The sequence below is a fragment of the Osmia bicornis genome, chromosome 11 (assembly GCF_907164935.1).
Source record: "Osmia bicornis bicornis chromosome 11, iOsmBic2.1, whole genome shotgun sequence".
Taxonomy (NCBI): Eukaryota; Metazoa; Arthropoda; class Insecta; order Hymenoptera; family Megachilidae; genus Osmia; species Osmia bicornis.
In genome coordinates, this window is record NC_060226.1 from 2891827 (window position 1) to 2919699 (window position 27873).

The 27873-nt window shown below is 33.8% G+C and overlaps 1 protein-coding gene across 11 annotated transcripts in view; it reads right to left on the reverse strand.

The window, feature by feature from the left end:
• The window catches only part of LOC114877011 (hemicentin-1), a 216127-nt gene that overhangs the window by 50906 nt on the left and 137348 nt on the right, over positions 1-27873 (reverse strand). For all 11 annotated transcript variants that reach the window (XR_006829852.1, XR_003789487.2, XR_003789488.2 and 8 more), the window contains 2 exons: positions 12450-12639; positions 5190-5344 (listed from right to left, as the gene is read on the reverse strand). Coding sequence is in view for 4 of the 11 variants with exons in the window: in XM_029189072.2 (XP_029044905.2) it covers positions 5190-5344; positions 12450-12639 (345 nt within the window). In the remaining 7 variants the exon portion in view is untranslated. The remainder of the gene's footprint in view (positions 1-5189; positions 5345-12449; positions 12640-27873) is intronic.

The window sequence follows — 27873 nt, forward strand, 5'->3', positions numbered from 1 at the left end:
CTTCATGGTACTTGAATTCTTGAATTTTGCTTTCGGTGGTACGAATTTATAAAATGATTAAGAAACGCATACCTTAAGGCATGCTGTACAGTTCTACAATACACAAAGGGAAAATATACATTCCATTGTTTCGACATTACCAAAGCAGTGTCTAACTGGTGGTACATTAGAAAGTCAGTCGCAACGTAAATCGTCCAGAAAAGTTTCTGGTTAAAATCATAATACCCTCGGTGTCCCATCGACCCTCTTTCACCGCGGGAGACCACTTTCCACCCACCTTCTCTCTCGAATTTAATATCTCTCCGAGTTTTCTGGTCGCGGAGACGTTTGAATCCAGTTTTTAATTCGAGCCTGCCGCCGGAGAAGTTCCATTGTCATGGAAGGGAAGAGCAAAGGGAGACAGGAAACCGTCAGAGAGAAGGGAATTGAAGCGAACCACCTTTTCTTGGGGACAGCTCAACAACGACTACGAATAAACTTTTCAACGCGTACAAGTGCCGTTTCCGGAAACTAAACTCGCCTCGTCACTAGTCCTGGCTGAATTCAACGCGAGACACTGAATGTCAAGCAATTGTTTTTGTTACAAAATTTATCCTGCGAATTTAAATCGGCTTTGCTGAAAGAAAACTAACAATAAGTACAATTTTCTTAATTTGTGGAAGATTAAAAGGATTAACCCTCGGACGGAGGACCAAGGAGAGAGCCCCAATTTTAATTTCATTTCGTGTTTTATATTATTTTCATAAAATAAGAAATATTAATAACAGAATAATCGATTACATTTATGAAAGAAATATATTTCTCTGCTTTTATAGCGAAGGAAATGCGGTGAACTAAATTTACGATCTTACTTCCAGTAAACCAAATGTTAGCTATTGCACAGGCATCGTTCGCGGTGGTTATTTCATAAAACCGAAAGAAAAGTAGGAGACGCAGTTATAAGAAAAGTGCACCACTTGTCAGAAACCTCTCTGGAGTTTCTCTAATCTAGCAAATCGTCAGGTCCCAAAGCAGCGATTTTATGATACGAGGTAAAACGAGCTCTGTCAGAACGAAAGGAGAAATATACTCCGAAGGAATAGGAAACAATCGAGAAATTGGATTAAACAGTGTTCCTGATACATCAAATAAAATAATGTACGTACATAAAACTCTTCTGGCATTTGTTGAATTATTGATATTAAACCCTGTGGAAAATTGTGCAATAGTCGGAAGGCATAAATCAAATGCTACATTGTCTAAAATTTAATAATATCAATGAGCTCTAGTTTTGGATTCGAAACTTGGAAGGGATGGAACAATGTATTTCGATTTAGAATTAGGAGGAAAGAATACAGGAGATTGGAGTCAGACGTGTTCGCAGAGTCGATTGAAACCCAATGACCCAGAGAGGAAAGCTGAAATCCCATAATTTCCAGCGGCTAGAAGGTCTAATTGGGTTGGCCGCGAGACAAGTGGCCCTTCATACAATTTAAATAGACCCGAACTGCTGCTTCTCCGCATAGTTCGAGGCCGTAACAGCTTTCCATCCGATAAATTGCACTTTGAAATACGTTGGTCAGATGCGGAGAACACACCGAAACGATCGTTACGATAAATTCCACTGAATTACCACGGGTTTTGATTATAATTTCACCCGCCTCGGAATTACTTGTCTGTGATGCTTTCTTTCATTCTCGTGCTTTTCTTCTTTTGCATATTAGAAGCAAGAAAAAAGAATTTTAATGCTTAGTCGATGATATAGGTTCTCCTTTCCTTTTCCCCCGAAAACTGGTAATGATTAGAATTTTATCATTATAAAAAGAAACTTGTGTATCCATTCAACGAGCTTTGCAAATAAATTTTCTACACTTTCCACACTTTATTTCTGCAGCTGGATTAAAATAATTCTAACTCGGCTAACATGGTAACGTGTAACGTTGAAAGTGAAAAGTGACAACGAGTGGAAGAATCTTGTTGAGTATGAACGAAATGAGTTTCAACTTCTGAAAATTTCATTCCAGCCACCAGGCCGGAATCGCGTAGTCTCTTTCGTCTATACATTCGTACGAAGGAGATATAGAAAACTTGGAAACAAGCATTAGGTTGATGTAAAAGTTCCAGCATACGTTTCCGGCCGAGCTGTACGTATGTACAGAGAAGCTGGAACTCTCGTAAAATAAAATTAAACTTGCTTTTCCTATATTTTCCCCCGGCATCGAATTTTCTTTGCTTCCTTAAACATCAAAACTCGATACACGAATATGTTTTCTGTTCGGTTATCGATATTGAAATGTTCGATTTTCCTGTAACTGGTAGTTGGGTAATCGATCAAAATATTTAATTGAAAAATAATTATTCGGAGTAGTTGAGGTGCTTCAAATTTAGAATATTTACGAAATGAATATTCCTTTCAAAATGAGTAATGGAGGAATGTAAATGGAATTCATTATGAAATCTAACCTGCTGTGTAATTGGCCTGCAAAATATAATAGTTATGATGTGTTATATTATATTCTGATAATTATATCAGTTTCAAGCTACCATAATATATTATAATTAGTAATTAATAATTAATAATTACAAAAATCATCTCGTCCTATTTAATGATATTGCTCGGTAACTCGTTATGGAACATTGCTAACGTGTATAAAAAGGCGAGAAATACGTCAGAATAATGTTCGCGTAAAAAGCACGCGCAGTTTTAAAAAAAGAAATGAGAACTGTGATCGCCTGAAGCAATTTCCGCGACAAGGACCCACGAGTGATACTTCGCACGAAGCATGTAAGAAAGAAGAATGGACTGTTTAATTTCCCCGGTTAATTGTCATTCGGTCGAAAAATGTGCCAAGATTGAGCTTCCCTCGCTCCAAGTACACCCTCTAGCTATCGAATTAGGGTCACTAAATATTTTTCAATATTTTTCGTATTTTTAATACAATGAACCAGCTTCATTTTTAAAAGTAAAATTGATTAACCATTAACCAGACTAGTACTCTTTTCAAAATACCTTTGTACACAATTTCATTATATTTTTTATATTTTCAGTTTGTTAAATTTCTACAATTTCGAATAAAAGAAGAATTATATTACGATCAAACAAAAGTATCAGGGTTCGTTTAACACCAATTTCTTTCAGCACTGCTGTTTATACTTTTGAACAACGAAATCCTAACAATTTAAAACAATGGACAAATATGAAATGCATTGTTAGTATGGAAAAGAGATGCAGTTAAAAGCTTTTGTTTTTACTTAAAATAGAATTGTCCATAAAAATAAGCGTTCGTATGCACGAGGACAATTTAAACTTTTAATAGAAATACAGAATTAATTGTTTTTATTCAATTTCATTCATAACTGTCAACAGATCTTTCACATTCAAACAATTGCTGCTCGTTATAGAATCTGTGATTGGAAAAAGAATTTGGCGTTCAGCATATAAATCTTTCATTTATACACCAAAAATAATTATTCATTGTGACTTGTGTTTTTGCTCCTTGCTAATGCTAATTTTTCAAAGTATTTTAAATAAATTATTAGATTAGCTGGATTAAGAGATTAATTGTCAAATTATGCAGATGTAATATTTTTCAAATAATTTCATAAACTGAGGATTTGACGAAAAATCTAATTTCATCAGGAGATTCTTCCTCTAGATAATATTAAGAAAAGTTAAAAATAAAGTATGGGTCTTTTTTATCCAGCTGCCTCATAATACCCTCTCCAACCCCATAATCCTATATGACCACCATGATTTCACTTCCTGTCCACTCTCCACACATTTCTCCATCCATCTACCGTTCATTTCACATTTTCACCAGAGACCAGAGTACTCTCAGACATCTTCAAAATTTCATGCAAGTCGCTTCGAAGTTCTGTGAAACTTTCGCACGGAACATAAACGAAGACGGGAAAATATGGAGTCCACGCAACCAGTTCGGCATTCGTGTTTCAACTTATGCCATTCCCGTGTTTCGTTTGGTAACACGCTACGTCGTGGCTGGCCGGTGTAATTACAATAAACCCTCAATGGATGAACAGTTTCGGCACGGTCGGTCGAGTCCAAAACACGTCTCGCCATTAACACGGTCCAATGGTTATCGCGTAACGTAAGAATATGACGATCGTAATGGTACCTTGGGCAGTTTCCAACATTGTTAACGTAGCTGCGGTTTAACGTGAAAATTTCTGCGATATTCCACCTCCATCCGCCTTCCTGGCAATCATTACCGACTCCTTAGTTCTAACGATTCTAATCTAACAATCGCAGTTCCAGCTTCTTCAACGTTCTTGCTTATGAGATACCCGAGTATCCGGGTATCTTACGGGTAGCCGGGTAGACAAAAATTACCTGGACACCCGCTCCAAATTGGTTAATTTGGATAACTAATTAAAATTAATTAAAAATATTTTTATTTCAAAATTTTATAAATTAAAATTTTATTATTTTTTTTTTTGAATAAGTTAAAGAACAATTTGTAATATATTATTCATACACAATCTCTATTGCAAAATGTCTAGGGAAAAGATTATTTCTGCCACTTGGAAATAAATATTTTTGAAAGAGGATAAAGACTAAAGACTAAAGTCAGCAGTTTTACTTTTACCCGGAATCCAGTTTCAATTAATCTAATCCCCGCGTGATTTTTTAAACGTCCTATTAACTAGTGCAAGCCCAAACGTGGGTATTTATTACGATTTAAGTGCGCTTCTCTGACGATAACCGTGGAGTGAGATCTCGGTTTACGGCTAAAATTTCAAAGTAATTGGCGTCCCTTTCATGTAGGTAAATTCAACCGCACTTTAATAGTATGACATGTTGCGTGTGTCAAGATAACCGGTTCAGTGGTTTAGCTGCTACCACTTCGGATTAGTACTGTGGCTTTCTCGTTTGTCGAATTACTGGGATTACCTAGATTACACGGATCGTACAAGTACGATACGTCTAATACGAGTTATTCCATGCATATCTTTACCGGAAGAGATGGTCCGTGTTTAATCGATTAATTAAATTATACAGCCCCTTCGTGTGTCGCGTCCCGTGAAAAGCACCCCTGGTCGGAATTACGCGAATCCCGATCAATGGACTTACACGTTTAGGATCGTATGATAGGTATGGAAATAACTGCTTAGAGGGATAATTTTGATACCTATAGATTTATCCGAAGTCGCTTACTCAACCGAGGAATAGGTGTTAGGAGATAACTTACCGGTGACATTTAGTATGATATGCTGAACATTATTGCACTCTCGGTTCACAGCCATGTACGTAGCTTCACATTTATAAAGCCCTTCATCTTCCAACTTGACGTCTGGTATCTTCAAGTAAGTCTTCGAAGAATTTGTCGTGTACTCTATATCCGATCTGCAAGAAGATTAACTGAATTTTAGTTGCAAATTTTAGTGAAAGATACTGATTATAGGCTTTGTAATAATCCTGACATGAAGTAATTTAACTGACTGAAGCTTTAACTTGCAATTAATATATTCCTGTTATGAAAATAATTATTACAATACAAAATAATAATAGCACTTTCATTGAATAGTGAAACGATTGTTAGCACTAATTACTCAAATTGATTAATTATGATAATTAGAGATAATGGTATAAAAAGAAAAGTACATTATTATAATTTCTTAGTGTTTATAATGTCTAATCTCTATGAAACACGTTTAAATGTTTATTTTCAGTTCCTTGAACAGATTTCTCTGAATCAGTATCATTTAGTCGTTCACTTTGATCCTTACAATCGCAATTACAAACATTCTGCATTTACCTCGACGCGATGCAGTTTCGGTTCGTTAGCAGAAATGCTTAGGAATTGTATCTGTGGCATGTATCCCGTGAGCGACGCAATATCCGAATAGCAGCAATAATTGTTATTAACTAGTGCGTTTGTTCATTAATGCGATGCACTTCTGTTGATTGCCAGAGGAATGATATACGCAGCAGCTGAACAAATATGTTCGACTGTATGTAAAACAGTCTGTACCGTATCTCCGCTATGTAATCTATTTACATATTGTTAGAGTCGTATATACCGCAATAGTTGCATCGAGAAATCTATGCAGTCGTAACGTTAGTTCGACATTCAGATTGCAGGTCACAATTGCAACGATCTTATTGCATACCATCAAATTCAATTTGTTAATTTTTTATTTGCCAAATGAAGATTATTTGCCATATTAACACGTCATGAGACATATTGAAGCTCTAATTGTAATTAAAAATAAGAATAATTAATTTCCAAATGTAGAGCTTTTCATTTACCACCTTGCACTATTAAGTAAAATAATATTTTTTTAATTTAATTATTAGTGTAATTTGCACTTCTTCCTTGTCGTGTGAGGAAGAGGGCTCACTAATCAAAGTGTTAACCCATTCAGTGGTATATAAAAGATGAGAATAGATTAATATAAGTGTTAATTATGATCATAATTAAGATTAACCTATTAGGAGGTGAGATATGCAAGGAAGCAAACATTAATCATGTGTTCCATTTGTCAAATGGTCTGTCCTGGAGATTGACATACGAACCGCCAGGAGCGTTCCATCAAATCCTTCGATTTCCCAATGACCAATATCACACCATCGAACCGCAATATATTTCTAAATATCCACAATGCAGTGTCAAAATGTCCATGTCAAAATGTCTATGTCAAAATACAGTATATAGATTGCTATCATAGAGTGTGATATTTTCAGCTTAATTTATGTAACTATTGGCTAATTACATACACGATTTTCATGCTATTACATAGCACATCAATTTAAAATTTAAGATTTCATAAAAATGACTACATAAAGGTTCATTTAAACCAGAGAAGATGAAACAATTTGATAGAAATGTGCACAAATGTACAAGCAATTTTAGTATATCGCTTTTCTAACGAGTCGCCTAAAGAACTTTCTTATTCCTTTTTTTCTAAACTTTGAAAGACCCCCAGAATGTCGAGGATGTTAATTACTCGACTCCAAGAAACTGGGCCGGAAATAGGTACTGCTAGGTCAGCTGTTACGGAGATAGAACACAGTAAAGAACGTTCGAAATTAGCTGGCAGCAAATTAGTCCAAAGTAAAGGGAATTGCCCATAGCTGCAGTAAACCGTAGTGTTCTCATTAAAATTATTAACCAATTGCTGGCTGTATTATTTAATATTACGTATTGCATCAATTTCGACTGATATAAAGAAGATACGATATATCATTTGCTAAAAAAAGCCTTGATTCTGTTTTAATTAGCTCCTTTAACATCGTGTAAAAAAAAAAATCAACTAGAATTTGTCGTCGTTCAAAGTAATTAGCATTCGATTGAAGGAAATAAAATATTGAAGGAAATTTACATTTATACACAGACTGATTTAAATGAAACGCAAATCAGCTTATTTTGTTTATCCTCTGCTAAAATAAATAATGAATGTTTCATGAGCAGCTTAATTTTCGATGTTGAAGGATCAAAAGCGAAAAATTTGTTGGTTCGGTTAGAGAGATAAATTTAATCAGAAAAAGGGATTAATGTAAAGCAATATTTGTGATATGCAATATAATTACCCGAATTATTATTGAAAGAGGCTGGGAATATGTTTATTTCCAACATAAATTAATTGACTTTCATGTGAATAATATATTACTGCAATTTTACAAATGAACATTTTTGTATAAAATATACTGTGATTCTAATTATTAAAAATAAGATTAATTATTTTAAAAAATTTTAATTTTCAATCGTATACTTAGCATAATGATAATTACCTATAATAATACTATTCAAAATAACATTTTGCTTTAAGTAGGTATATTTAATCCTCGAACAGCGGACCACGGAGAGAGCCTTATCTAAGTTTAATGTAATTTTGTATTTCATATTATTTTCCTTGTCCAAATTGTACGCTGTTCCATTAAACATTGTTCTTTCAATTATGAAACTGTTTCATTTAAAAATTATGCATTTAACTTCATGTTTAATAAGTTTGGGATACGATTCACCCAGACTCTGCCGTTAAAGGGTTAATTTCTCGTACATTTTTAATTACTGGTGACCCATCTGTCAGGTAATAATGTTTCGTAAACCAGTGATATCGATCGCACTTCAGTGCTCATTTTTCATAGTCGAATTAACGAAAATTGCCGAGTAATTGAACGTTGAAAAAAGATCTGGGAATATAATCGTCGACGTATTATCTCGCCTTCGTGAAGCTTACCGAAAGCACGAATTGCCGCGACATAAGGAGAGGTCTAAAGGGGTCGTTTCATTTTCAATGTAATTCCCGTTCCCTCGGCATTATCCTGCTCTATCTTCATTTCGAGCTCATTAAATTGTGAGTTCGGATTACGCGTCGCTGGTATTTAAGGTGGCTTTAGCCTCTCGTTTCTTAGCGACAGCACCGTTTCAAAGTATGATGAGAACGATAAAAGAAGGACGAGACTCTATCCCGCCCGACTCTCGAGGATTTTCGCAATTGCAACTTTGATAACAGGATAAAACGTACCTCAAACACTAACTTCCGAGCTTTGACGAGCTTTATGGTGCTGTTCGAGAGAGGAAAAAAGAAACGTTTCGTGAAATACTTTTATGTTCGTTATACCAAAGGAAAGAGAATCTTTCGTATTGAAGATGAAATAATTTAACGAAGAATAAGAAAACGCTTATTGTGATACGCTTTATATAATAATAGAATGATAGGATAGAAATCAAACAAATATAGAAATAGCGGGGAAAAAAGTAACAGGTGGGGACGAAAATATTAGGCAATTAATTGTATAATATAATAGATGGTGCAATTCTTGCAAAGATTCATGCTGGCATTCATAAGAAATAGTGCTACGTTAAGAAAATACGTGGTGCACGATTGTTGGAAGTTCCGAGTAATTTTCTTTTCCCGCTGTAATCACTTCCGTTATCGTGCCTTCAACAATAGACAAACGCGAAAAGGAAAAAAGCTGAGGGAAAACAGGCGGCAGGCCAACAAAGAAGACGAATACACAAAGTGGAATGGTAGGTGGATATAAAAAGGAGATACGATAAACTTGCAGCAGGTGAATAGAGAGGAAAAGAATGAGATAAGCAGACACACGTGGTTGGATTCTGGTGTAAGAATTAAAGAACATGAATAGTGACATGATTCGTGACAAAGAAAACTGTTTCAGAGAAGATATATACCACGTATTGTAGACATTTTACATTGCAAATATTCAAATATTTTACGAAGTACTAAATAAACAAATTGCAGGATAAAAAATAAATAAAAATCTGTTCTTATTGAAACTTTCTAATATTATTATTTAACAATTATTAATTTTAATACACTATATGTAATCTATAATTTTCTTTTTAAAAGAACTAATTTTTAGAATCCATAAGCTTATTTGAAACAGGGTGTTATACAAATCCACGAAATCTTTCGCAGCAATCGAATATTATGAAGTAGAAATCCAGCTGGAAAAGTGCATTGAACGATGTAATACATGATATAAACCCTTCGAGATGAAAGTTATTCCTGTTGCATCGATGCGCCGAAAAATATGAAAGACTCGAAAAAGTCAATTTCCCATTTGGTACCGAAGAGCGCATCTTAGCTTCTCGTCGCTTAGAAATATTTTATATAAAAGTATCTTTAGAAGTATCTTAGCTGCAGAAAATTGTGTTTTGAGAAAAAGCATCTCACGGGAATTGGCCAAGATAAGGGAACGTGTTAATACACAGATGAAAACTTCCCATGTGTTTGTATCGAGCAACGAATTCTAGCGTAAGCATTTCTTGAAGAAAATCGACAAAAATAGAGTTTTCCTACTTTGATTACTTGATCGTGTATTTGGCCAATCGTGGCAGTTCAGAAACGAGAAGGAAAATTTTAATTATTCAGAGCGTAGCTTCCATCTTTTGCCATAACCTTGACGTCAAAAGAGATAATTAACTTCTTCTTCCTTTCATTAAATACACTGTACTGTTTATAATTAGGCAATTTAGAAGAGAGAAGTGCGTCTTTGAAAATATTATTCAGCAAGTATAGTCAACCTCAAATAACTTATAAAGGTAAATTAAGGAATACAAATTGAAAATTTGGGATATTAATAAAAATTTGGAGAAATATTGCACTGAATATAGAATATTGAAAAATATAAATTAAGTAATACAGAGTAATGGAAATTTAGTAAATAAAATAAGAATATAATATCGGCCTTTCTAATAAATTATAACAAATAAAAATTAAGCGTGTCATTGAAAAATCAATATTAAAAACTCGCTCTTATATAATCATGAAAAGGTGCACCAGGACCAAAAAGCAGCTGATTAAATCAGGTGGCGGTAAATGAGAAAAGTTTAAGAAAAGTTCGCCGAATGTGGCGATAAAAGTTCCGAAATTTAAATGAACACAAAGCATTCCACTTATTTTCCTCTCTCTTTTTTTAAAATGTAATTCTGTCCGAGTCAGTGATTGGTGTCCATCAGAATACCAGCTGACGTTTTCAATTACACTAGCCACTCCATTATCGAATTGCGGAAAATTTTTATCTTAGAATTCAACGACAATTGAGAGGAGGAACCGCGAAAAACTGTCAATAACCAAAGAGAAACCGGGCCAATGGGATAATAAAGTTCTCCCTAACTTTGTTCGCTTCCTTTGGCTTCTCTTTCTTCTTGAAAGTGGGTCGACCACATGATTCGGTGGAAAACTAAGGGATAGAGAAACACTTTCGATAGAACTGAGTTGTATTCTCTAATGACTTTGGATCTTTTTTTTTTAATTCCTCGATTGCACTAGCTTTAACACTTTAACTTTTAAATAGTGAAGCTGTGATTTTATTGATTCAAGGTATCTATTTTCAAAAGAATTTTAAATAATAATTAAGAAATTTCTAATATTTATAATTGTGAACTATTCCACATTTTAAATAATAATTATAAAATTATTAATTTTATACTATTCCTTCAGATATATTCTCGATATGAGAAAATCTTTCACTTTGAAATTTGCGAATTCCCAAATTGTAATTAATAAAATAAAATACAGCAAAATAAGTTATATATAAAAAGATAGAAACGAAGAAAATCGATTGAAATTTATTCTATTCTAGCAACAACCACAATATCCATCTACTTCTCTGGTTTCTTGTAATTCATCACTCGAAACCTCTTCAACTCGCTCAGAAGTTTCGTGATTACCACCTTTGTAAAACATGCTCGGGAACTTTGAACGATGAGATCTTGAGGAAGAAAAAAGCTACCGATTTTCCGACTCGTGTGCTCTTTTTACAAGCGCTGCGGCTCGAAGCAAAGATCGCGAAGATGAGCAAAGTTCCGTCAGGGTGTTGCTATTTTGGTGCAATCTACCGTAGAGAAACCGATTAACTGGTGGCTGTAATATCTGTTGATATTGAAGTCGACAGCTTTTTCTCAAACGACAATTTAAAGGTTAAAAAACAAGGTTAAAAATGATTCTGTAGCCTAGTTTTTCCAACAAAAAATAGAAATAGAAAGAAATTGTGAAAATGTAAAAATGTAATAATGCAAAAATGGAGATCGTATCATTTTTAGAATACGACTTGGAAAAAATTAAGGACAATGGTGCGAGACCTGCTGGCCTACTTTTTCCATCCAATTCTGGATTACCACCTGTTCAGTTTCCTTAAAATTATCCAATGCTTCCAGAAGCTTTCAAGCAGCCGCGCGAAGATAGTGATAATAATTCTGACATTTTAATCTCTTCGATGTGATATTAATATTCTCGACATTTCCAGAATCAAATGTTTCTCGACGTCGACGAGGCGGAAGGAGAACAATTCTTTTCATGCTTAAGTGAATTAAAAAGCGTGTGAAATGGTGTAATAACTAAACTTTGGATATTCGTGTAATTGTATAGCTAGGAGAAAGAATGATCTTAGTGTTATAAGTCAGTTTTGAAAAGTACGAAGATAAATAATTTTTGAAGTTGTAAAATTATCTACAGTGTAATTATAGTAATTATAGTATACTTAAAAGTAAATTAACCCATTAGCACCAGCTGCACTCGCTTAAGTACACTCTATTTTATAGATTATATTGCTATCCATCGGTATTAATTAAAAATAAACGAAAACAATCGAGTGGCAGTGCAATAAACATAAGCTAATCTTATTGATAGTATCAAAGTATGAGTTTTAATTATCTTTACTCTATGCCCACTCAATCTAAATAACAAAGAAAATTCTATTACAAATACCAACCCTTCGTTGCATTTTATTACAAATTTTTTACTTAAATTGATATACTATAAAATCCTTCTACTTTTTAAACATTTACAATTAGAAATTTCTAGAAGATATTTCTTCTTTCAAAAATTAACGAGAAAATGATGCAAGGAAGGGTATTAAATTTAAAGCATCAGTCAGCGGAATACATCTATCAGGGCGGTTAACGTATCAGGTCGTTTATTTTATCACTGTTGTAAGAGCATGGCAGTAAAGTTGAGAAAATACATGTATACTTTACCTGATGGCTATATCGTTGTTGCCTCGCGTTATTCCAACGTCCTCGCTGAAAATGAAGATACGTGTGGTACCGCGATACCATTTGATGCTGTGAAGCCCTTCGCATTGCGGCGATTTCAGAATGCACGGTAGTTGCACCTCTGTTCCGAGTTCGGCGTGCTTTTCGCTCTTTAGCCACGGTTCGGTACTCCCTGAAACAACGTACGCAAACGCTGTGAATTGTGCTACGTTTCCTCCTTTGTTTGTTTCACCGACTCGTTTACAAACAAACAGAAAAAGAGCGAAGGGATAAAGTTTCAATGAAATGATTCCCGTCACGCGGACGTGATCATTCCGAGCAATTCGCTTATGATCTTTCGAGCGAGATATTTTATCATATCTACGTGATGCAATATAACCTTTTACCTTCCAATTACATACAGTTCGAATAAAACTCGATTGTAAGATAATTGTTACAGCTCGCTTGTTTTACACGCTTGCGTGTAAAACGATAATTGAGTTTCGAAACGATTACAAAGAGAATACAGTATGGGATTATACGATAACGTATCTGGAATAATTATTTATTTAAACAGTCCTAACAGTAAATTTGTTACTTATCAATTATTTGTACTGAAAGGTATCTTTCTTGAAAAAATTAGGTAACTCGAAGCATTTTTCTATTTAAAAATTAGTGAAATTTTTCATTGGAAAGAGCTAAACTAACCTCATCCTTCAGTAATCTGTTTCTTTTCTCAATATTCCAATCCTAAATTATTGGTAACTCGAAGCATTTTTCTATTTAAAAATTAGTGAAATTTTTCATTGGAAAGAGCTAAACTAACCTCATCCTTCAGTAATCTGTTTCTTTTCTCAATATTCCAATCCTAAATTATTGACCTTTTAAAATATATTCTTCTCGACGAGAACAATTAATAAATGTAAATTTGAACTTTAAGAATCCATTCATTGGATACATTTAAGAACCCTTTTAGGATACATTTGAGGTTAATTTGACACCACATCGATTTTGATCGATAACTGCTGGAAAGATAATATATTTACCGTTTGAAGAGACTCCGTTTAGGTATGTGTTGCCACGAAGAAGGCCCAAGAACGAATGAATGTATATACGGTCTGCCGCTGCGCGCCGATAATTCGGTGTTTATGCAAAGGGATTATATTCTTCGAGCGCGGTACAAGTTCTGCTGGTTTCTCGCCGATAACCTAGCGGACCCGGATCGGCTTTGTCTTTTCGTAAACATACTGACTTTCATAGATTCAACAGACTGGCATAAGGGGTACAAAATACATCAGGATTTTCTATACACTATGGGCTTCGCCGTTGAGACTTGGCTCGCTTCAGTTTTCATATTTTCAGCATAAAAAACAAATTATTAAAACACTCGCAATCTCAGTTTCAGCGGCGTGGCGTTTCACTGTTTTGCGCATGCGCACATAGGAAGCTGCGCGCGAGGCTGCGCACGAGGCTGCGCGGGAGAAAGAGAAATGTCGTTCGCGCAGTGCCGGCTTTTTAAAACAAAGGCTAAAAATTTTCTGGAGCAACACCCCTACTAATTTTAGCTACGAGCCGCCACTGCTCGCAATTATTTAACACGTTGAATGGTCATGTCACTTGAATTGTCAAAGGAAGCCACTATCTATACTATTAGAAATCTGGTTATTTATCTAATTAGAAATATTTGTATTAGGTATTTGAAATAACGGATAATGGAAATAACAAAATATCCGGAAAACAATAAATAAAATTTTTTTAAAAATTATCTAATGAAATTTTCAATGTTAAACTTCAATAAACTCGCCATAATAAATTAAAGTTTTTAAAAATGTCATCAAACATTATTGCATATTATGCTATTTTTGTAACACAAATGTGTAAATGTTTATAAGCCATCAGAGTAGGATTTTCGTCCTGCTGATGAGCCAGGATGTGTTACACGAAATGTCAGACTACGAACGTTTCAATATTTCTCTGTTATCGTTGCTAAAGCTATAAATATAGCAACTCGGGAGAGCAGATATGAAATGAAAAATCACAACGAGGAACCGTAACGTAGCACAGAATACGAGAGGTTATTTTTTTTTTGTGTTATTTCAAAAACATGGCCCAATTGTGTTCATTAAAGGATATATCATTCCATCCTTCGATTAAATTTTACATTTAAACAAAATTTTATATAATATTTCAAATTTGACACGTAACAGCCTAACATATTTAAAATATTGAAAAAGATATATCAATTTTCTTTTGAACTGAACAATTATTTATGGCTGTGAAATATTTTATTTGATACATATTTTCCATTTTTTTTTTGCAAGAAAATTATTGTCTCATTTTAATTATTAAGTTAAAAAACACCCTCTGAGAGGCAAGACTAGTATGATACCGTGTTGCAAAGGAGATAGTAAATTTTGCAGTCACAACTTATGATAAACAAGAACATAATTCTTGGTTAATTCGCACGAAAACTCTGTACCGTCAAGAGAGAGGGAGTGGCAAACTTGCGAAACTGGAAGCTTCTTCGAAATTGACGATTTAAGATGATTTATTAGCGGTTTCTCTGACTCGCGCATAATTTCGTACGCCTCTTCGTGAACATCCGCTAATTTTGCGTAACGAGATCATTAGCAAACCGTCCAACATTTAATTAATAATTGCAATAAATAACAAACATAAGCTGTTATCGTCAAGAAGATTCTCGTTTCAAAATTGAAAAATGAGTGTATACCTTACACGTGTGTTATACATATTATTTATCATATAATTCTTTATCAATATTTTTAATACCATGACTATGCTTATTATTGCACTTGAAATGCAATAATATAATAATTTATCCAATAAAATTTTATTCAATTCCTAATCCTCTGGAAAATACCTGTACAATCAGCAACAAACTACTAGCCTCAATCAATTTAACTATCACATTACGTGCCATTTTATTTCCTCCCTAACTTGTCTGCCACCCTTAATTCGAACATCCCTTTTCACTTCATCAGTGGGAATCGAACCATCTTATTATGTTCGTGTATCAAGAGAAAGTAGCAGGTTACTTGCAGCGACGGGAGGGTTAAATGCGAGAAAGACACGGAAACGTTAAAAGGGGTAACCGTTACACAATACCATGGGAAGGAAAATCTGTTAGAGTTTCGTGGGTCACAGATGGCAAGTGGCAGAAGCAAGCGCTGCTTATCTTCGATCCCGAAACCATATCACACCGCAAATATTACGTTCAAGCGGTGAATAATGGAGTATCTCGAGAGCTCTCATATTACGGCTTCCTTCTTCTCCAGTAACACGGTTGGATAGTTGTTTAATGGTTCTTAACCCATAGGAAATCGCAGCGATTCCTATATTTTCAAAAACCTACAATTCAACATTTTTTTTTCTTTAATTCCAGCGCCAGATTAAAAGGGCTTCTCTTTACTATGTTAATAAATATTTAATAAAATTTTAGGATTGGATGTTATTCGATTTTATTCAAAATAAATTTCAATTTTTCAAGCAAGTTAATCAGGTAAAGGGTCTCATAGCCTCGGGCCCAAGAAATCTTAATCCGATCCTGTTTAAATCTTAAAGCGAAGTTTCTTAAGTTTTTGCGCATATTTGACCTATACACTTCCACCCTCGCCTTTTGACTTTTCAACTTTTATCTTAGACATTTTTAAAGAAGTTTCAAATCTTAAAATGGCAAACTTAAAATTACAGGATTTTCTTCTAAATTTTCTTCATCGTTTATTTATCTTATCAGAAGTCGATCGCAAAATGTTACAAAATTTCTGATAGTTTTAATGGAAAGAATCTCGAGTATCGGTGTTTCTTGAAAGTAAGTTTAATTTAAGCCGAAACTGTCTCTCGGTGCAGCTTGAAATTAGTTTGAAATTGGAAGATCTGTTTAATCACCCTCGAAAACGTGTACGCGATGCTTGTATGGAACGAATAAGAGGGTATATTTAATGACAGCAACTTCAAAGTGGTTTATTGTGGGAAAACCGGGAAAAATGCACCAGCGAAATGTTTACAGTGAAAATAAGAGAGTTTCAGTAATTATAATTTCTTTGTCCTTTCGTTTCTCGAACAATTTGCACATGCAAATATTAAATATTTGCCGGTTTTCCTATTCCTTTGTAATCCCTTTACTTCACGGCAGTAATATTGTTTTACGAAAAGAATGTAAGTATCGTTTCTTCTTTATGCTGAATTAATATTCATAAAATTGTTCTTATAATTTTATTCTCTTTCACTGCGATTTATTCCCAGATAAATCAATATTATTTATGAATAAAACGTTAAACGTAGAGTTTTTATTTTGCAAAGTATTATTAAATGAAGAACAATTTAATTAATATTTGTCTTTTCGCAAAAATATTTGGAAACATCAACAAATTTACCATATTTGCGTTAAACATTTTTATTTCCCTGTTAGAAAATTTTTAATATTTAATTTTTCTTTTATCTTTGTACTTAAGCGAGCACTCCTCAAGGGCGTCGAAGCGAAGGGGTTAAAATCTGAAGTTACAGAAGACAGTCAATCCATCGCATCGTGTTCCTTTAAGTACCGTTTCCATGATTAACCGTGATGATTTCAAGCTGCAGCGTACATGTCTGAATTTATTAACGACGCGTTCGCGTTTATCACGATCCACACCGGCTGGATTCATTTCTGCCCGTAGGAATTACGTATTCAGGTGTCTGAGCCCATCAAAAGGTCGGGAATCGCGCGTGCTCCAAGCTTGCTGTATGCCGTCGTTTACGTACAGCCGGCGGGGAACCAATTTTCGAGTAAAACTTTTTACATCAACATGCAAATTGGCCGCAGAAATGTGCGCGTTCCTGCTAAAGACACGGAACACTTGCCGTGGCCGAGATAATAGGAAATTAAGCAATCCGTCATAGGTGGATCCATCGTTAGAACTTTCCTCGGTATATTTGCATCCACCTCGAGACAAACGGTTTTAACAGAATTGCACGTGAATTGTGAATGGAAAATAGAAACGGTTTGGGAAAATTCAATTGAAAATTCCATCTCGTTGATGGATATCGAGCTCAGACAGCTCGTTAACTCTGCTCCATTTACATCCTGTACCTGCTACCAGTGAAATAACAGATTTTGATGGGTGTCGATGGGCACTCATTGATTGCTTTCTGTCAACAGTTAGGCGGGTAACAATGATCAATTAATAGCTTCATGGAAACTGATGGAAGTCAATTCAGTTGTTCTTTTAATGTTACGATGCAATAGGTGTAAGTTACCAATTAAATTTCTAGTAATATCCAATACGAAGTAAAAATAGAGAATAAAAGATATCGAATGAATGTGAAAAATTCAACACTGAACGCGATATTTATCAAGAAGAAAATTTAACGAGACGATTGAGAATTTAAAAATCCAATTTCGTATACGTTTAATCGCGTGACAAGCTTTTAAATTTCCAAGTACCATCGTTGAATATCGCTTAAGGTATAAATTTCAAGCGAATATAGAGCGAGAATGACTATCCACATTTATCGAAAGACGATTCTATTTTAAAGAATTCATTGAATGTAGATGGAATTCCTCCCATAAAAGGCAGAATTTCGGTAGAAACGGATTCGATAGACTAACTTTCACTATATCTGTCATTTTATACTTCCAGAAGATCCATAAAATCCCGCCAAGTCGTTACAGAACCGCTTGCTGACAGGGTTTATCTTTGACGCAGTTTTGCTTCTAGCAGACATTCGTCTTTCAAATTTGCACGTACGTTTATCTTTCAGCTTTCAACGTTCACGTTCCCGTGACCCTGATGTGAAAATCAAAGCTTTTGATGTTTTACGAATTAAAGACCCGCGCTTCTTTCATTCGTACCGACAATGAACAATTTTTATCGCCACGGATAAAACGTAATCTCAGCTTTCGTTGAATTTCATTTTAAACGCGGTTTGCAATTCCTTTAGAAATTTAAGACATCAGACGATTTGTTTAAGAATATAAAGAAAAAGTTTGAAAAATGTTTAAAAAATCTTTAATGAATCGCAGCTAACATCGGTTACGCACAATTCAAAGGATTTCAATTAAATGTAGCACAATGTAAAGCTGATACAGTACCGAGTTCCTTTTACATTGTTCGCTTAAGGGAAGTTTAATGAACGTTCAACAATATAATCGAGAAGCAGAAAAACGGGGTTACCATAGAAAATTTTGCGCGGTCCGTTCGCAAACTTGCCGGTTGCGTAATTCGTAATTTGATTAGAAAACTCGTTTCACCATTCGAAAAGGCCGTAATTACAGTTTGCCGTGAACGTGACCGCCTTTAATACATCTCGCTTCCTTCCTTTTTATTTTTATTCTCTCATTTTCCGTTGCACCGTGTATATACGAATACGGAACGATGTAAATTGAACACGGTTAACACGCAAATTCGGTTCAGAAGTTTTGATTACACTGTGAAGAGACGTGTCGGTATGAATTATTTTCCTGCTACCTACCAGAGAAGGAAACAGCACAGATCCTTCATAGAGGATCAACTATGTGCATAGGAACGACTATAAATTTTTAAGTCCGCCAGTTTACGGTTGCGAATTTCCATGAGTCTCCTTGGAGGAACGAACGCGCACAGGCTAACCCTATGAATAATATATTTTATGAAGGCAGTTGCAAACATAGACCGCGTTACTCCGTTTCCAGTAAGTGGAGGTGTTGTTATTGAGGATTAGAGTTGTACAGAAAACAGTACAATGTAATTGTGAATCGTGGTATTCTCTTTCATTTAAATCTACTTTTGGTTTTTGTTTATTTGTAACAAAGTGGAAAGATACCAAGGGCTTTAATTTATTATTGAATACACTGGGGTTACTAATAGTCAGGATTAGTAATTAGATATACTCGAATGATTAAAAGAAAAAGTAGAAAAATATTTTAAGATTAATATAATTACTATTATATTAATAATGCAAGATAGAAAATTGAAAGCTTGAAATTTCACTCGATCTACCCCCGACCTAGACCGATCTAGCCCGATGGCACACCCCTACATAAGTGGCAATTTATGATACTATTACGTTATCAGAGTGTACCAGGTTTTCAATGATTCAAATTTGGCCATTTCATATGTAACGACTTAATATTTATTCTGAAAGTTGTATTATTCGTCTTGAACTGAAATTTTTTATTGCTTCACCATTAATAACATTCATGCTGGCACAAGATGGCAGCGGAGTTAATGGAGTGCAGTTAAAAACGAATTTGTTTCTGCAGGGCCATTACAATGTTTTGTCACGGTTGGAACGAACCACGATAAATGACAAAATTTCTTGTTACAGATGAACGTTATTTGCGATGCATCAGATTGGCGGAAATTTCGAGCGTTATAAAGAATACAAGCATAAACAATTACACTGATATATCGTCACCCATGAGATCCAATTACGGTGGAATTAATTAACCAATTAATGATAATGGCTAATGAATTTGCAGTTGAATATTTACCCGTTTTTCTGTCGAGCTTTTTCTTCAGTTCATATTGAAAATTTATGAATATCGATGTGTAATTAGTTAATTAAATTTATGTACAGTTTATGATTTATATATTTTGTTGTAAATGACTTCAATTTGTATTTTGTTCAATGAACACGAAATATTTCCTCGGATTTTCAATTTCATTATTATTCATTCAGATGCAAATAAATGGAATTATTTTCATTAAAAAATCATTTGCATATGTTTACACAAAGATGTGTAAACGCACTGATACCTTCCATGCAAATTTTCATTTGTTTAAACTTGTTATAAATTTACTTTGTCAGAATATTTTAATATATCTGTGATATAATAATTATCACTGGTTGTTTCCTCCGTTAATTAACTTTGAGATACAATAAAAGCGTAAATGAAAATTGTCGCAACTCACCAGTAGCTGAATACTTATAAAATGATACCAGGATAAAGGACCCATCGCTTACCTGGAAAAAAAAGAAGAAAATTGTTTTAATACCTGTTCTGAACAAAATAAAGAAGGATAGGTAATGATATTCAAAATATTTAAATATTTATCATCATTTTATTATGGTAAAGAAGGTGTTCAAAAATGTAAAAGAAAATTTCAATATTTTTTGGCATAATAAACGGAGGGCTTAGAAGAAGGCTCCTTGGAATGTTGGGGTGCTGCCTTAAGCTTATATCGCAATTTCTCTTATAGAAATCTACCATGCTCGGTACTGTACAAAAATGAAACGATTCCTTTGTGACTGAAAAATGGCACGATTAACGCGATAACGAGTCACTTGATAGGAAAGATAACAACGCTTAGATACTCGAGCACTAATATCGATGCAAAATCAATCAAGCCCTGTTGCTTTTCATTGTCACTCGGTACACTTCAACCAATGAGACATCGATTTTCGATGCGAAGTGGACGTGGTACCACGACGCGGTCTTTATCAGCCGATAAATAAAGATAAGCCCCATGAAATTACAAGCGTTTCGGAAGATCGACGGGAACCGTGGCTGGTCGGACATTAAAATGTAAAGCAAGCCGCGACGAGGAGAAACGAGCGTCGTCTGGGACCACCTGCAGATAACGACGTCCTATCACGACGCCAGAAAAACTTATCGACCCCGGATGCTACGAGGTCCTGCGTGCTTAACCCATTTTGGAATTATACAAATTGCGAGAGCATTAGCATTGGACCGATGGAGAGCCGAGAAGATCGACGAGACAAGAAGTTAGACTTATCTGAAATATGCCTCTGCTGAAAAGCTGTACTATGCGTACAGTAATTTGGAAAATTCTATGTCTGATACGAATTGTATAAGTTTCTTTGTTGTGGTCAAATTAAAATAAGAATGTTGATTTAAATAAAGAAATTGATTAATACTAACTAATATAGATTAAGAAGAATAGTGGAGACCATTGCTCTAACTTGACATGTATACAGATTTTAGATTTTATATTAGGTAAGGTAAAAAGAAAATATTTTCTTAGATAAGGATCTGATTTAAAATGTTATTACACCATTCAATGGAGTATATTTTTTTATACTGTACTACAAATAAAAAGGGCAAATAAATAACTATTATTAAACAATATACAGAATACTGTTTTAAACTTTTATATCTTCCTTAACAATATCTTCCCTTTGTCTTTTGAGTTCTGTTCATTCTCTGTAGTAAAATTAACCCCCTTCATCCTTTATGATAAATATTTGCTAGCTTGAATACATATTTTTGACGTCATAGCACTTTCATCGATAGTTTGTTGATGAGTTTCTATTGATTTCTAGGAGCTATAATGAAACATTCCAGCTGGTGCTAATCTATCGGTTATTTGTAGATTAAAAACCGATATGGATATTTCCAAAATGAAGAGTAGTTAATTTTAATAACCAATCCATTGCCCTTTGGATTGTTTTATTGTTCAATTTTGTAATGTCTCTCAAGATATTATAAAATTTTAATGTAATACATGCGATAATTATAAACATTAATTTTGTAAAATATTCATCTACTCTATTACGAATTTTAATTACGGTACCGTGTCAAAGTGTTATTAATGGATTCTGAAATTATAAAATATTGCAATATTTCAAAATTGTACAATTACAAAAATTAATTACTTCGGACATATAGTTCATTTTTTAAACAATAAAATCAATCAGAAATATAAACTTTACTAAATAAATGTAAAATAAATACAACGCAAGTTCACAAAATTATTAATTTTTAATATTCTTCATTGTCGAGTTTTTCATACGTATGTGAAACTAATGAAAGACGGTGCAATATACAGATTCCTCTTTCCAATATTTTATCGATACGATAAAATTCCAAGTAAAGCAATGAAAATACCACTTGATTAAATATAACGAAAAATGAAGCTATTAATTAAAAGCGAATTTGAATTTCTATTAAAAGTTTGATCAAAGTAGAAAGAAAAGCAGTCGAGTGAAAACTTGATTCGTTATAAATGGGAGTTGAATTTTTCTTGAATATTTTCACAAGAAGGGAAGACAAAAATTGAAAACGAACGACAGATTCCATTGATCGTTCACAAACGACCGATGTCGCGTTTTCTTTACGCTTTTACGAGTTACCACAAGGGGTACGTGGTGCGGTGATTAGACAGCAGAATTGCAGGGGCACGGATTGATGGATGATGAAGGATAAACTGACTAATAGAGGGGGCCGTGTATTTCCGGCGAGGAAGAAGTTATCCATGCCTGCTAAAGTAATTGAAATTCTATTCAATTCCAACTCTATTATACAGTTATAGAGTTAGCCAATCTATATCCCCTAATAAGTTTGCGGATGTATAGCTGCAGACATAAATGGCACAATTAAATGGTAACAGAATAGAACACGCCAGTTTCGTCTTTCATCGATCAGCTTCATGGGCCATTTTAATTGGGGCTATATTGGAAACGCTATCATCAAATGGGGTTTATTGTTTTCATCAGAATATATTCTGAATATATTCCCTGAAACCACGACAAGATATTTTATCGAGTATCTCTCGGTTTCGTTTGTAAAAGTGATTCTTAAATTTCTCCGCTTCTGGCTGGTTAACTCCACCGGGGATTTTGCATTTTCGTTTGAAATTCAAGTAGTCACTGGAAATAGGAAGTTCCCTGATGCAGGAATAAAAAAATATAAAAAAATCTCGAAGGAAGACACATTTCGCTTTTATCTTCTTTCAAGAAAATAAGAACTGAAATTCTGTGTTTTTCTATGCGATTATAATGCTATTTCCCTTGCACGTAGAATTTATAAAGGAGAAAAAAAAATTAAATTCAAATTTTATTATTATCGAAGATGGTTTCTGAATAATATTTAAAAACTCCATCAAACGGTTGCTTTAAACCTTACTTGGATTTCCAAATTTGGTTCCATAAATGGTATCTCAGGGTCATTATTTTTTTAAATACCAAAATCAAAGGCAGGCTTATTTTAGAATTTTTCAGGGTGTTAGCAGCCCCTATTATTTAAAAAAGAGACTATTATCGTGTCAGTACTTTTCTTGTGGAGATGATGAATTAGAGTGTGAAATATAGATAAAAAATATGAAGATTCACGAGAGAATTAAAGTGTCTAATGACGCAGTGGGTGGCCTCGTTCTACCCTACAGCAAAGCTTAAGAAGGCTTCCTGTTTCAATTTTAAGTAAGTCTTTGTGGTACTTGTTTACCTTTAAAGATGCTGTGCTAATTAATGTTTGAAATGCTGTTACAAACCTATGGAATCTCCATCATTTTTTAACATTTTTACTTCTTCAAAATTAAAGCCTGAAGCTGAAAAGTATCTATACTTTCGACAACCCTATTCGACTCGATCCAAGCATCGGGTACCCGAAATTTTCGGGTTATATTTAGTTATTATAATACATATGAAAAGTAATCTTTCAATTATTAGCAATTTTTCAATTATTACCTTCGATACACAAGTGTGTCATAAATTAAATCATTAAATCATTAAATTATTTATCGTTTATTCGATAATATTGCAGTCGGAAGATTAACGTTCTGTTAGCTTCAGCGTTCGAACGGATTTAAACAACCGTAAAATACGAGATCGTATGTAAAAAAACACCATTCGTAATTAAAAGGTTCGATTTATAAGAAGGCCTTGTTCAGCATTATTTCATGAATAATTCCTGGTATTATTCAGCCGATGCTGTGTTTCGCAGATTTTGTAACGAGCAATAAACAATCGGACAGAGAAAAACGGTGTGGCATTTATTTCGATCGCGGCGAATTACGCGGAACAAACAAACGACCCGTTAAAGGGATGAAAATGATTAAGTGGAAACAAAGAACTATGGCGGGTAACGTGTTTATTTTCTTCTAAAGAGAAAATAACTGTACATAAGCCATAGGCATTGGGAAACTGTGGGAAACAGAGCTTAAATCCAAGATTAAGAGTTCTGCGGTGTTTCGTACGTTATACTGCTTCAATTTCTATGTTTAAAGCGAACTCGGATATAACTTCAAATATACTATTATTAAAAATTATTTAGAACATTTGATATTTTCCATAAAGCTTTCGTGTAAATAAATAAATTTAAATTATATTTGTCGATTGACAAATATTTGCAACATTCTTTGAACACTAATTTATTGTAATTTGATGAAATTTTTCATACGGATTAGATTTAATTTTAGATTTAATTAGATTTAAATTATTAATTTCTTTAATTACGAGGATAGAAAATAACCCTTTGATATATTCTGTAAACTGTAGAGTAAATATTATCACGGAAACTTGTGTCTTGAATTTTGGAAAATAAAATTGTAACTTCTACTGAAGTATATACTAGCAGTCGCTGTTCCATCTCAATTAATTAATTCTATCATTGATGTTGTGTGTAAGTTGGTACTTCTACTGAAGAGAAACATGAACTCCCTAGAGAACTATATTTATCTTGAAGATACTTCATCGCATAAATAGTATCGAGTTCGTGCATTAGATTATTGCTACTTACATTCAAATTTGATGAGTAATTAGTAATCCTAGAATCTCATATGCAAATGCATCGTAACATCATTTAGGAGAGTGACGCTGTTCAAGTGAAATGAATAAAGCCTGATTTAATTGCGAGTGTACCATTAGTACCTTTAGTCAGTTTTTAATTTCTGACAGATAATAAATCAGATACTATCTAATATTTGTAATAATCTTTCCAAGTTTCTATGTTCCACGGCTCTATACAAGATTTTAGAATAAATTTAAATAATAAATTAGATACTATGTAATATTTGTAACAACTTTCACAAGTTACTATGTTCCAAGACTCTATACAAGATTTCAGAAAATTTATAAGACCATCATCAATAATAAAAAAAAAATATTTGTTCCTGTCATACTTCCTGCAGCAACTCGATAACGAAATTGTTGTTCGATGTATCAGTAATCGATAAGAGGTTGAACAAAAGGTTGTTCTCGTTGAGCGTAGCTGAGCAGACGATTCGATCGCAGATAAATCTTGTTTCACCCCTTTGAAGAAACACATTTCTGTCATCAACTGCGCCTCCTTTCACGTTAGATGCCGCGATTCTTCGCGTAAAAGGACAATACACGACGCTTTGCCCCGCTATTGATCGGCTGCATACTTTACAGCTATCCCTTTTGTGCTTCTTCATTCCGCTTTCGCGCGCCTCTTCGCTCGCGCATAAAGAAAATGTACTACGCGCGCTTTGTACGCCCGGACGACCCCAAGGAAACGGCTGAAATGATTCCTCTTCGCGACAGGATATTAGGCCACGTCTCGTTCTAATTTCAACGAACTTTCTCAAAGGCTTCGTGCCGCTAAAAGGATTAAGAAAAATGAACTTCAATGTGATCATACCGCGAAAACTAACAGAAATCTGAATTTCTTTCTACGTCTCTTTCGCTTCCATGTGCATATGTAGGTATAATAAAGAGGAAATGAAGAATGCGATGGAATCCAAATGAAAACGTTGTGTTGAAGAAAATACTGTGAAAATTGCTTTGAAATTAATATTCTAGTAAAAATAGAATTGATTTCTTTCCCACATAATTAGGTACAATCAGTAATTTTCAATGCTACTGATTACTGATCAAGACACCAATTAATAAATTTTTCATGATTAGTCATTAATTTATGGTTTAGTTAGAGGTGTCACAGTTAATTCCATTTAATATTTTTAGTTAATGTTAAGTTATAAATTGACAATCATTATGGTTTAATATTTTGAATTAATGTTACTTTTCAACTTTCTGTTTTATTATACAGACAGAGAAATGTATTCTCGTCTTTGTATGCTTTTATTATACATTTCATTTTGACCTCATCCATCTTCCACTGAAGCAATACTTTTGTCAATGGAATATTTATGTGACATTTAGTCAATATTCACAGAATATATTTGTATAATATAAATCCTTCAACCAGTTGTCAACGTTGACACAATTATAATTGATATACTCACTGTAATTAGAAATAGTCATCAAATCTATATTAAATTTTGTATATAACAAAATCATGCAGAGTACTAATTAATTTTAATATAAATTTTAATTCTAATTGTAATTCTATCTCTAATGAATCTAATATAATAGGAGATTCTAATAGTAAAAGAAAAAAATTGATCTCCTATTGCAATATTTTAATTAATTAAATTTTTCGAGTAAGATGTTATGAGAATTCCCGAACAATCGGTCTCTGGTACGCATCGCAAATTCACCATCTTCAATTTTATTCTCATGCAAATCGTATGGAAAAGCATCGGGCGGAAATTTCTTTTCATCAATAACGCTTCATCCCTTCATCCGCCATCGTGATCTAAAAATCCAAGAATCATAATGTCACGTTCCCATAGTAAATTGTAAAACCTGTGCGCGTTCTTTCGTCGCGATCAAAGCATCAGAATTCCGGAAGTGTTTGAACGGATATGATTAAGCGTTCAAATCGAATTTTATAACTCAAGTAACATGTAATATCTCTTTCTTACAGTGCAAAATTTTACCAATTTCATTATTTACATTTTCACATTAAAAAAAAAAGTTTTATGTGTTTTATCCTATGGTTATTTATTTATTTTAGTTACTATTATTCACGTTAACTCAAAGTTCATTTTTAATTTGTTTATAGAGATAATTGGAACGTCTTCGATATGAATTTTAATTGATGATTTTAAACATGGAAGATATCATGTAGAAATATAATACAGAGTAGAAATATGCTCCCTCATGGAACTGGGGTGATAACCTTGCTTTTTCCCACGTAAATTCTTTGAAATTCTTTAATAAAACAGTTTTAGACTCGGGATCATAAATAAGCTTCCTTCTCTAACTTTCAGTACTGTAAAAACGTGACTGTGCTTTATGAACAGCTTCATGTTACTCTAAAATATGAATCTGAAGAAAACTTTACAAGGAAATGTGATCTCTCCGTCAAGTACCTAGTTTTATGACTGAACCCTACCGAAATCATGGCAGATTTTTATATAAAAAGAGCTCCTACATTAATATTAATTTTAATACAATATATTTTTATGGTAGATTATATAAAACTTTAAACTATTAATTATATTCAATACATTTTCACACCTTTTGCACCTAAAATAATTTACTCAAATTCCATTAATTTAATTTAATTTAAATGAACGGTACTTGAGTAAATTATATTTTATCTGATTAACATTATATAAATTAATTGAAAACTTTACTTCGACTAATTACGATCATCCTAACGCAATTTATATTGTACGAAAGTGGAAGAAGGATGCACGACCTTTATATAACATTTTCTAAAAATCTGATTGTACATGGATTTCATCCAGACTGGCTTTCATAAAATTTCCAATTCGATCCCCTGTTAACGCCGAAGTATTACGCTAATAAGGCTTTTATGCCGAGGCCTTTTCACACCGAGCGTAGGCCAATTTATTTGAGAGCCGACTATAATGCTTCCCTTTGAACACCAATTTTA